The 12,878-nt window shown below is 41.9% G+C and overlaps 1 protein-coding gene across 1 annotated transcript in view; it reads right to left on the minus strand.

Moving 5' to 3' along the window:
* ofcc1 (orofacial cleft 1 candidate 1) overlaps positions 1-12,878 on the minus strand; it is a 74,401-nt gene that overhangs the window by 4,203 nt on the left and 57,320 nt on the right. Inside the window, exon 21 of the mRNA XM_085417765.1 lies at positions 1,836-2,036. Within this exon, the coding sequence (XP_085273891.1) occupies positions 1,836-2,036 (201 nt within the window). The remainder of the gene's footprint in view (positions 1-1,835; positions 2,037-12,878) is intronic.

Raw genomic sequence — 12,878 nt, forward strand, 5'->3', positions numbered from 1 at the left:
AAAGATTATGAACAGCATGTGTCTGTGTGTGCATGTGTGTGTGTCTGTGCATGAGTGCGAGCCTGTTTTCCTGTTTTTCTGTGACACCTATCTTTCACTTACGGTGGCTTCTCTGACACTTCCTGCACTGTTTAAAGAATAGCATGTTGCCAGGTTGGGAATGAATTCTGTTTCTCTGAGTGAGCTAAGGCTGTGTCTGCCAAGGTTATTGGTGTAGTAAATTTGTGTGTTTATGCGAAGGGAGAGCGCTGAAGGTTTTGTGTGAACACTATAACTTATTTTTTTCACAGACAGAAAGGATATGTGAGTCGGTGTGTGCGCGGTTTTGTTGTTTGAAAAATCCTCCCAGATGTCTCATCTGCTATGCACAGGTCTAGAGGCTACGCACACACAAACAGACAGACAGTGTGACACCAGTAATAGATATACCATGCCATGTGTTTATTCACATAAGCGCTCCATCATTCAAATTATGATTGAGAGCTATTAGCGCACAACAGAGCCTCAGAGCTAATTGTTAGTGCGTATGACACCCTCTATCCTCACTCTGTTGACATTCAAAATATTAATTTTGTTGGGACGATCCAGGTTGTGAGGGGAGTGACAGAATGATTGAGGAAAGGAAAACATTCTTGCCACAGCAGCAGTCGTTAGGAAGTCCTACTTTTAATTAGGCAACAAGCTATGAATCAGCCGGTTACTCTGGCCTGTCTCTCTTACAAGTGCTTAGAGGACAGCAATCAATATTTTCCAATGTCACCGTGAGTCGTGACTTAAACCGATGTCCGGGACTTTATACAGAGCAGATCTTTGCACCCCAAAAATTCTAAATGATTGTTACCCACACACACGGAGACAGAGGAAATTGTTTTGTCGGCTAAATTTCGGCTTGTAGTTACGCTCACATGTTGAACTCAGTCATGATTTGTTTCTCGAAGCAAATCCTGTCATTTTCTGTTTGAAAAGAAGAAAGAATTTCAAATCTGCTTTAGCCCAAGGATAACAACAAAAAGAAAAGAATCATAGTTATTCACCCTTTCAGGCCACAGAGCTGTACTGTTGCCTCTCATTGTGCTGAAAGTAGAATAAAGAAATAGTTGCTGCATCCACTTCTGTCCTTTCCCATTCTTACTCTATTCAGAGGGAATAAACCAAGTGATGCAAGGGCCAGTGAAACAATCACACCCTCTGTCTTCTTCTTGCTCTCTCTTGCCCTCTTCCTTTAATTTCAACGTCAGTAAGTATTAAAAGAAAGAGTGAGGGAATAAGATAAAACAAACTAAAATGGTCTCAAACTGAATAAATATACAGATAAGCTTTATTAATATGATCTACATTAACAGATTTCTCTTTTAGTATGACGTAAATCCCAGCAACTCCACATCAAATCAAACACCCGTTGTCATGACGCCTTGTGAATAGGGGAGCAGCCAAAGGTAGCTTTTTGTTTATTTACTGCTGATCTGAATGTAGATGAAGCAAAAAGCTTCAATTTTCAGGGAATACACAACTCTGTTTTTTTTAAATGATACAATTGTCTCATGTTTTGTCATTTGTACACCATCTGAAATTCTATCGCATTAGACCTTTAATTTGAATTGAAGTAAATCTTTGAACAAACAGGACAGAGCAACAGAAGAGGGAGCCCTGTTTCAGGTTTTAAAGGCATATAAATTCAGATCCAGTATAGATCACTATACAGTTTCATTTTGGAGCAAAGCAGGAAGCAACGTCTTCCAACAACAGACTCTTTTTTCCTTCTTGTTTCACATTTGCATAAATTGGAGACATGCAAATAAATTAAGACTTCAGTGTCATCTCCATTGATATCTCACCTCTATGATGGCTCCATCTGACTGTCGAAGAAAGTGCCTGTATATTTGTTTAAGCCCGCTGAGGTGCAGTGTGTAGACTGCCACGTGGGTGCTGGTCTCACCCTCTGGCATGTGCGCACCATCCCTATGGGACTCATCGCTGGGCGCTGCAGAGTCTGACACGGGGTCCTCCGTTGTTAAGATATAGTCATACACGGCCACCTTTGAGAGGGAGATAAGAACATAAAGGCCAGCTAACAGCAGGAACACATGAGAAGATATAAAAACACAAAACAAATATGAACGCCGTTGTGTTAAACAGGAGCTAACAGAGTGCATGAGTACCACGTGGCATGTAAAGAGACCAGTTGTTTCTCTGTGTGTCCATATGCACATATTAGGGATTACACACCTGTAATGTGCTGCCCTTCCCTATTAGGGTGAGGCATGGGGAGCAAGCGGCGCGTGTAACATGTTATGTAGGTCATGTAACTTGAAGTCATCCATGTGTGAAGATCATGGAAGCTCTCTTCCTCTCCGAGAGTGTCTGCTGGTAAAGTCTTGAACGTATAATGGTCACAGATTGTATACGTCACTTCAACTGAAAGACCAGGTAGTAAAGCCACGAGCACCGCCCACCTAAATCTGGCTCACAGAGAGTCTTTAAATCAACTTTTTTCTTTCATATTCATAAACTGCGACTGTGACATTGCTGAATCAGTGACGCACTCTTTCTCTGCCTGTGTGTACGTGGCTGTACTTAAAGACATAATTTAAAGTCTAGCTCACAGCTACCGACCCAAAACAGTGAACATTACACGCACGTAAACTGAGCCACACACAGAGAGTCAAAAGAAGGAGGAAGTTTTTCAAGGTGACCCTCTAATTGGCGGCATAATTATGATTCGTCTAAAAATATGGGAAAAAAGGCAAACTCATTCAGAGGGCCGTGAGTGGCAGGGTCAAGCTGAAGGAGAAGTTTAATTTGGCGGTGTATCGATGTCACCTCAGACTTGGAAACGGTTAGCCAAACACAACTCTAGGCGCTTCACTGAGAAAACAGTGGGAGCTATTACCCCTCTTGTAATTAGAAGCCTAGTATAAACTGCAAAGCACACGACCCAAAGAGTGGAAAAAGACCTCAGAGTCGAAATGTCAACGGGTTATGAGTGCAGAAAATAAGACTAGCTAAAAACACTCAAAGAAGATGTGTGTGTGTATTGGGTGTGTATGCTAGGATGGATCTCTTCGATGCTAATTCAGATGCTCATTTGTGGAATCCCCTCAGCTGCCTTGCCTCCAGCCTGTCCTCGGCCCACACAAGAGGGAAACTGATTACCTGGATTTCTTTTGTGTTTAGCGCCCCTGCAAGGCAGCAATCAGTCTGTTTCGATAAGATGTTTACATCGATGTTGATATTCAGATTTTTATTGTTTTCATCTCTCTCTGAGTAAAAGCTACGTAGATCTCTTCCAATACCATGGTTCTCAGCGAGGTCAGGCTGCATTTTTAAGGTCATTCATTAGTCTTAAAAAACGGCTAAGAAAGCATCTTTTCCTCCTTTACTGGCCACAGGAAGTGTGCCTATGACTCAATTATGGCCCCTTTCCAGGATGTTTTAATCCAAGCTGTACAGTGGCGATAGAAACACCATGAATTCTGCCTCTGTGCTCTCAGTCACTTTGGTTAAACGCACCTGCTTGAATTCCCCCGGTATGGTGTGCTGCGTGTCTGTATTTTGGCTTGCATGAAAATGGATTTTTATTTATTTTTTTAAATGTTTGCCATGCCACCATCCTATGCTAATTAGCACGTGAAATCCAGTTGACAAGACGAGACAAAAGCTTGAAAAGGTGTTTGTGTGTTCGGTTTGGGTGATGCCATTTCATGCAATGCACCATGGCTCTCAAGAAGCATCATTGCTAAGACACAAAAAGGAAAGAGCATTAGAGGGCCTGTCTGCTCGACACTACTCTGTTCTGGTCTGTTGTGTTGTGTTATGGTGCTAGCCTGGCTTCTAGCCCTAGCTTGAGTGCTCCCTCCACTCCACCATTGTTCCATTTGATAGCACTAAGTGACTGATTTAGGTTCAATGCCTGCATGGAGCAGACAGGCCAGCTGTGGGTTAAGCAGATAGCATTCAAGTGAGCTAACCCAATTCAAACCCAATCAAGCCAGGATTTATCGTTGGGGTCTGTATTTAGAAATCTGATAGAGTCTGCATCAGTCCCTTGACTTGTATCAGGAGAGATGGGCCTTATTTCTTTTAGCGGAGGACTATAAACGGCAAACCATGTTTTCCAGCAGGGACATAAATTTCAGGATTTGTAGACATTACCGCAAATGCACATTGGGAATGGGAGGGAGGAGCAGGGGCACAGGAAGTGGGGATGGCACAGCTGCAGACGTGGCTCCATGGTTCGCAAATATAGTCTGTCTGTCTTTCTGGGAGAAGATGTGATTTCACACCTAGCGAATCATACCATACCACATATGAATGCAGAAGAAAAGCCATCAGTCTTTAAATACAAGCGCCTGTGGAAAGGTTCTCTTTAAAAAAAAAATCCAGTGTGACTTGTGATAAAATTTGACTGACCTGACAGTCATTTTTATTCAAGTGCGTGTGCAAATATAAAGTCTAGCAACAGATGGATTTGAATTACCTGTCACCGACAGCATGACGCTTTGTTGCTTTTTTAGTCTGAGGGCAAACAAAATAAAAAATAAACTGCGATCGGAGGCATCTATGGCTCAGAGATAAAAGTATAAATGCACTTCATTCTAAAAGGGTATTCTTTTGTGTTATATTTTAAGAGCGACCCATATTTATACCTAAAATAGGACTTGAACTTGCAAATAACAGCTAAAAAGAGGGCAGACGGAGAGACGCAGTTCCACTGGGTGACACATTTCTCTGGTAATGCGTGTCTGGGAAAGGTACAGTGTATTTTATTTGTTTGTCTTACATGGCCTTCCCCATCATACACATATACATGTGACATCTTGCTCCATTTTGTGGCATGACACATGTAAACACCATGTCTAGATTTGATTGTTATGAAAAAAAAAACCTGTCATGTCGCTCCTGACAATCAAAACAGTTCCCAAATGTAACCCTGTAACCTTGTAATGAACTGATCAAAACACTGTGTCAGAGCAGGGACTAATCACGGGGCCTCAAGAGCAAGTTAAAAATCTCCCACGAATGTGGAAATCCACTATTTTGCAAGTGAGTTAATTACATGTATTAGATATTAAAATGTTATTTTTAAAATGATGGGTTTACTATACTAAACTGCACAAACTTGTTTATACTTATACTGTATGATGTACTTGTGCAGCCAGAGTGTGTGTGTACGTTTGCAACTAAAGGGAGGAGGAAAGGAGAACTTTCAATGAGCACACAAGCTGAGCTGGGCTGGCTACTGTCCAGAACAGGAGCCTAAGGCATGGGCACAAACAGGCTTGTCAGTCCCCCTGATCCCTTAATGATTGATCCAAACTAGATAGCCATCATTACCATTCATGCACTCTCTCTTCTCCAGACCTTCCTACCTTCGCCTAATTTTACCTCCCATTTGCACGTTTCCATGGACTAATTAAACATTTCCCTCCTCTCTTGCTCTCTCTGTCTCCCTACCTCTTTCTGTCTCACTCTGTGTCCAGTGGTATGAAAAATAATGCAGCACATTTTTGGCACGTTATTATGTATGAAATGTGAGGGGCATAATGTATTCCAGCCGGTTGGAGTTCTCTTAGACTCGTCTTGCTTGCATCGCCTTGCTTTACAGCCAGTGTGAATGCTATACCTCCCATTTCTGCTTCCCTTCTTAAAAGCTGCTGACCTTGCCTCCGTCCCGCCCGTCACCAACTCACGCCTACTCCGCAAGGGCTGGGGTTTTCTCCACTGCCGTGATCCTTTTGGTTTGTAGTTCTGTCCCACTTGGCTTTAATTTACAGTGGGAAAATAATTAGAATCTCACTTTTGCAAAGAATGGAGTGAAAATGTAAACAATGCTTCCCTGCGGGTGGGTGCTTCATCACTTTGACAGGTGCATTTGAATTTGCCTGGGTGGCGGACAGGCTTGGTTATTTATGTGTCAGTCGCACATGGAAGCCCCGGCTGCGGCTGCAGTTGGGACTCAGACTAGGGACGAGATTGAAACTCAGTGGAGAGGGTGATACGGGGTTTGGATTTTGGGAGACTACAGAGGATGTTGCTGGTTCTGGACCCAGTGCTCAGAACGGTGCTGTGGCTCCTGGCATTTTTGCACATCTTGCCAACCAAAGCAGTTACAGCACCGGTGCCCAACCTAGCACCGCTTCCATGAACTGTCACCACAAAAAGACTGCTGCCCAGCAATTCTGTTTGCATCCAACAAGTTTGCTTGGTCCAAATTCAGATCCACAGTCGTCAGTGGTTTGGGGATTACTGCAAGAAATTAATCAAAGAGTTGCAGATTCAGTCTGCAGATTCCACCCACCATGATTTTTTTTTACCATGTAAATTACCTCAAAAATATGCTGTCTAATATTTGTAATATTTGATTCTAAACCTGCTCGATCCATGCTGCTTCTTATAAGGTAGAAAGGCAGCAACAGCGCTGGCACCAAATCAGTGGGAAAGAAGTGTAGAAGAGAGGAGAGAAATATGGGAGTGAATCTGGATATATGGAGGAGATTTAAGGCCATAGTGGTAAGAGAACCAGTAATGGGGAGAGTAGTAGGACCTATGTTGGATTAAAGAGACTGATGTATGTCTGGAACTGTGTGTATGGATTACTGCTTTAATTTGCCCTATAGAGGTTTAGAAATAAAAAATAGAAGTCTGTGTACAGACTTGGTTTTGGGGTATCCTTAGCAAGTTACTTGGAGATTCTTACATAAGGAATATTTTGAGCACAAAGAAAGCTTTATGGAGTCACCTGGTTTTTAGCAGTCTTTCTGTAAATACATTTTACGCTGTGAACCAGATCAGAGTCATGTTGGCTGGAAATGCTGAACTGTGATATGATCCAAAAGGAAACATTTTAAGTGTTTCAGCAGATCCAGTGAAGCTTCATCTGGATCACTGCATTGCATTAAGTTTACGAAGTAGACTTTGTGTCATAGATAGATAGATCGATTATTTAGTGGTATTGAACATAGGTACTTACATTAAAGCGATATTTTGTTTTCACATTTTCACTGTACATTGAATTAGTGCTCATTGGTATTACCATTTAATACAAATTAATCCGTATACTTTAGAACAAAAGGTAATCACATCTAATGCAGTGGGTTAGCACAGACAGATCTGAAAGAAGCATCAGTGATTATTGCCAAGTGAGAAAAGAGGTAGCCATGGTTGCTTCTTTTGTCCACATGTACACACAAACAAACACACACACACACATACATACAGAGAGAGAGGAGAGAAACAGTAACACTCATATAAATACTAACACACACATACGACCATGCTCACAGACAGACAAAGCCCCACACAGTAAGGCAACGCATGCGTGCATCTCCAATGCCTGCGGGCGCTTAGGGCTATGCAGCAGGGAGTGGGGGGAGGCAGGGAGTAGTGGGTTGTGGGTTGATGGGGAGGAGGGTGTGTGTTGGGTGTGTGTGTGTGTGTGTACTGTGCATTGAGGCTCTCTAAGCTATAGAGGGTCAATCCCTCCTCTCCAACACCACCATCGTTTCTGTCAGAGCTGGCTTGGGTTCAAGGCCTGGTTGCTGAACACGGGGTTCATGTAACAGATACAGACAGAACGTAGAAACACAAACACACTGTCAACATGGACTCGTGGACACATGCACCACCAACATGTAATTATACATTGCATGCAGCACAACAATTTGAATTAATAAGTGCATATGCTGTGGTGCAGATGCACAGATGCATTGCACGTACGTCAGAGGCTAAATTGTACTAAAGCACAAGCTCATTCTCTGATATCACTTCATGCATTTATAAACATAATGTTGGAAATGTTACTGGAAAATCAGTCACTTAACTCATGACATTATTTAAAAAGTAATTGCATTACTCATTACCCAGCAACAAAAGTCATGAATAACCTGTTGTTACTCGACACTGATCTGAAAGTTTACAAGAAAAACTTTTTTTTGCATCTTAAGGAATTTTGTCTTCAAGGTCACATTAGCCTTATTTCTCAGCAGGTACACTATAACTGTTAAAAATAAAAACTAGGTGACTCCCAGTCGATAGCATGAAACTGTTTGAATTTACTAGAATTGGCATTTGTCTTTTGGTAGAGGTGAACCACCATCCTGGAACAGCTAATAAAAGAGCTAATAGGCCAACCACAAATGTCAAAGTAACTATGGAGGCACTGAGATTAGCAAATGTAATATAACAACTGAATTTCAAATTGTAACCATGTATAGTTCCTGTTAAAGGAAAGAAAAAAATGCATCCACATTAGTGTAGCATTTTTCTAAGTAACAAACTGCTGCACTCCACAGTGCATAGCAGCACATGAAGTTCGTCCAGCACACACACATCCAAAGCCAAGACACGCCACAGCACATTGCACATGGCTGGGAACAGACCAAACCATAAAGCATAAAAGACCACCGACATACATGCATGGATAAGCCAAGCAATGTCAGCCATTAGAATGGAAATAGATATGCTATTATTGCAAATTTAGCCAATATGTGGATGCTCAGCGGATGTAATTGGAGCAGCTTGAAAATGGCATGGATGCACACTGTCTGCGTTGGGCCTGAGTTGGCTGAAGCAAAGGTCTGTGTCTGGTTAAACGCACCACTGGACAAGACAGGCCACCCATTCATATTTGCATGGAGGGACACACATACGTGCATGCGTATACACACACACGCACAGTGACAAAATGACTGTTATGCTACAGTAGCTTCTACCCACCCTCCTCACATGGCTGTGCCGGTAAAGCAAAGATCACCGTCTGCATTTATTTCAACTTGAAGAATGATAGATTATAAGCAATAATACACTCCATCTAAAAGTAGCACAGGCTAAATTGGACTTCTAGAAAAGATAAACAAGCAAAAATGACTGTATTTACAGTCAGAATAAACCAAACGACTTTAAAAGAGATTATACAATGAGATAGCATCTCTGACTGCCTGAGATAATCCAGAAAATAAGATATGCATAATTCACCATTACTAATCTCCTTTGCAGAAAGCCTACTCTCAACCTACAGTAAACAACTCAGATAGCAGCCCATCTTTTTTTCTGCCACACCATGTCTGACTCACCCTGGGCCTTAGGGAGATCACTTTTTCCAGGTTTGTTCTGGAGAATATTGAAGTTTACTTGAAACTTTAACAAAAGATAAATAAGCCTGTGCCACATTTAAATGTTTCAATGTTTACAGATGACTCACAGTCACACGTTTCTGCAAGTAAAGGTGATTAAAGTTGATTGGAATCTTCATCAGTGTTGAAATAATGAATCCACCGAAGAAAGGCGAACACGTAAACCAGTATCCACGAGCATTAAGACTCTTAAGACCAGGATCTGAACTGCTCTTGATAAGTCATGAGCTCACCTGATTATGATTTATGAAATGTTGCTGGTTTCTAAAATATTGATGATATGCTACTTTTTCCACACTCTTTTTTTCTGTATTTGAATTTCCATTGATCATGGGTTTTACTATAGTATTTCTCATGCATGATTCATTACTGCTTCACTTTTTTATAAAGAAACAGAATACACGCTCTCCTGCCAAGGAGCATAGTTTTCACTCTTACCTCCCATAAAACAGAAAATAAATTAGTTACCATTAGTTAAATGTATGAACCTTATCATACTTAAGAATACTGACAAGCAGGGTGAAATAGTAAAGTAGGCACTCGTTCTCTCTGTCAGGAATAAACTGTATTACTGTTATTACTGGAATAAGAAACCTCTCTCTCATAAAGACGCACAGCAGGCAGCAGCTAGTTTTCAACTGTTTTCTTATTATCCTTATTTTCACTAACAGAACTGATGATAAATGAAACTACAATCAAGTGTCAAACGTTTAGTAATTATTTTGTTTTGTCAACATTTGAACTCACACACACACACACACACACACACACACACACACACACATGAATGCATTGGGGGCGACGCTACAAGAAAGGTTTGTGTGTCATATTGGCTTCTGTCTTTATTGGCTCCTTATTAAATCCAAAATCAAATTTAAAATCTTTCTCCTCACATGCAAGTTCTTGAATTATCATTCCCCATCTTGTTTTAAAGATCTCATAGTAGAGTACCATACTAACAGAGCACTTGGCTCTCAGACTACGGGCTTCCTTAAAGTATTTAAAAGCTGAATGGGAGGCAGAGTCGTCAGCTTTCAGGACCCTCCTCTGTGGAATCAGCTCAACAGCTCCCAACCAGTCACTACAGATGGCTGCTCCTCCATTAGCCTGGTTCTGCTGGAAGCTTCTTCCTGTTAAAATTGAGTTTTTCCTTTCCACTGTCGCCAAGTGCTCAAAGGAGGTCGTTTGATTTTTGGGGTTTTCTCTGTATTAATGTAGGGTCTCGACCTTACAATGTTGCTATATAACTTCAATTGAACTGAAATGAACTGATTGGGGTTCAGTATCTTGCCCAAAGATACTTTGTCATGCAGACAGTAGTATCTGGGGAACAAACCACTGACCTTCCGATTGGTAGATGGGTCTTGCTAGACTTTTCCAGCCAGCCCCTACGGTCAGGACCATAACTTTATAACATTAAGTGTATCAAGTTCAAACTAATTGTGTCACCAATACTTTCCAACTTACTCATTTGGCATTTGTCGCATGGACTCCTCATGCTGGCCCTTTTGTGGTGGGAAAACACATTTCCGTCGAGGACGCATTTCAAAATGTCATGTTGAGTTCTTAAAATTTTAGGAGACCAGGCTTCGTATTAAGATGCTGCAGACAGATGCCAAAGTTGAGTATTGCCTTTGATATCCAGAATTTGACTTTGGAGTAGCTTCCACCTAATAAAGCCTCGAAGGCTGGAGGTGATAAGTATCCAAGCCAATAACCAAAATGAGAGCTGGGAATAAGTGGTAAGACTTCACACACATTCTCACTCAGACACACTATAGCTGCATGTGCACACACACGCACGAGCACACACACACACACACACACCCTAAGTTGTCTCTTTAAGCTTATGAGGGGGGAAAAAAATCTCCAAATGTGGTGAAAAAAAAATCCAAATGTCTATCTCTCCTCTGGATGTCACGTGGGGCTGTTAAGACGCGACACCTGTCACAATCACCAGGACTTCTTCATCCCCTAAGGGCCACAGGAAGCGTCCAAGGTCAAACTCTTTAAAGGGGGAGTGAAGGGAGGAGAAGTAAGTAACGGCAGACAGTCGCAAAAAATCTGATCTGTCAAATTCAAGCCACAAAACCTCTGTGGAGCTAGAAGCTGTATACCTAAGCATGCATGTATGTTGAGTATGCATTACATACAACATTGCCCCAGTGTGTATGCAAAGTATATCTGCCTGCAGGGTACTTGCCCTGTAACATTTCCTCAGCTGATATAATCAAATCTTTTCCTCCAATAATGGCATCTCACTGTGTCATTATTCACTTAAAATGTTTGGTGAAACCACATTCTGCACCAGCTTCACAGATCCGAGCCAGGTGCTCTGGGTGGAAAACCTCTTTAACCGATGTAAAACGAGTCTTCCTAAATTTGTTCTACAGTCTTTTTCTCACTTTCAAGAGTCCAATTTGTTGTCTTCTGTTTCACATTAGGGGATGGCAGTGCAGCAGAAAAAAAGGACTCTTTAGGACGTGGCCCGCTGGAGGAGGAAGAAGTTGAGGCTTGAAAGTGGCGAAAACCTGTTGTCAGTTTAACCTCTTCCAGCTGCCCATGTTTTGACAGCTGACATGCAAAGCTTCATATTATGAAGAAATTATAGGGAAAAGCTTTTCCTCACTAATGGTTTCATGAGAGTCAAGTGTCCAAAATATTCAAACTCAATGTTTCGAAACAACACCCGAGCATATTACCTAAATCCTTTTGGTTGACACAGAGGTTGAACATAATATAGGCTGCTAACCAAAGGCGCTTCCTTGTTTAGACTCCTCTTTTTCCCCTCTCACATTCCATCTCTTTGAAAGAAAAGCCTGCCCAGGCCCAGGCATTGGTAGATAATGACATCCTCTCCCTGGATTAATTGTAAGGGACACATTAAGCAATGGAGCTGACACTCCCTGTAATTAAACTGTTCACACCGACGAGTTCATACTGGAACACTTTCTCCTTTCTCTTGCTATCTAATGTTGGAACTGTGCGCCTGTTTAGGAATGCAGGTTGACTATAAGAAAAGGAAGTGTGTGGTGAAATTTAAACCCAAATAAGATAAGGTTTGTGCTTTTTAACCCTCTTTATGAGCCTGCAATGATCTCACTACATTTAAAAGTAGTCAGCTCATTTTACTGAAGATATTCTGTATTTGTGTCCATAAAATCTTGCGTGCGAATTGGAAAAGAGGTGAATGTGTTTGATCTTTATCTGTTTTTTCCCCCCTCTCTCTTCTTTTTTAACCACTGTGCACCACTTTCACACATTACTGCTCAGCAAAGTCCATGACCTTTTCAGGAACACAGGCATGTAGCCTTTGCAGTCATATCTCATATTGCGCTCCCTAATGCTCCGACTGTGGATGCTGTGCTTGCTGCTGTGTCGCTCCTGTCCTTGCCTGTCTGCTCGCTATCGCCTCGGGCCACTGGGGCCCTCAGCACTGTCCACTAAAAAAAGAAGAAACAAAAATCCACTGTAATTGAAGAAGTCTCTCTAATGTGACATGCACACGCAGGCAAGCAGAAAGGTTTGCATGAACACAGTCACACTTATAAATGTGCATGACAGTTTACACACATGCAGGCATACTGGGCCTACATGAACAGGTTTGCCTTCATACACACGCAACCAAGCAAATAAATGCACGCGTGCACACACACGTACACTTGCCCGCACACTGACCACATTGCTCTTTTGTAGAGCTTATTGGGGGTTGGGAGGACTATTTTGATCCCACGCACAAAGGCGCAC

The sequence above is a fragment of the Rhamphochromis longiceps genome, linkage group LG9 (assembly GCF_057381845.1).
Source record: "Rhamphochromis longiceps isolate RC_006_pf linkage group LG9, R_longiceps_female_GT1.1, whole genome shotgun sequence".
NCBI classification, from domain to species: Eukaryota; Metazoa; Chordata; class Actinopteri; order Cichliformes; family Cichlidae; genus Rhamphochromis; species Rhamphochromis longiceps.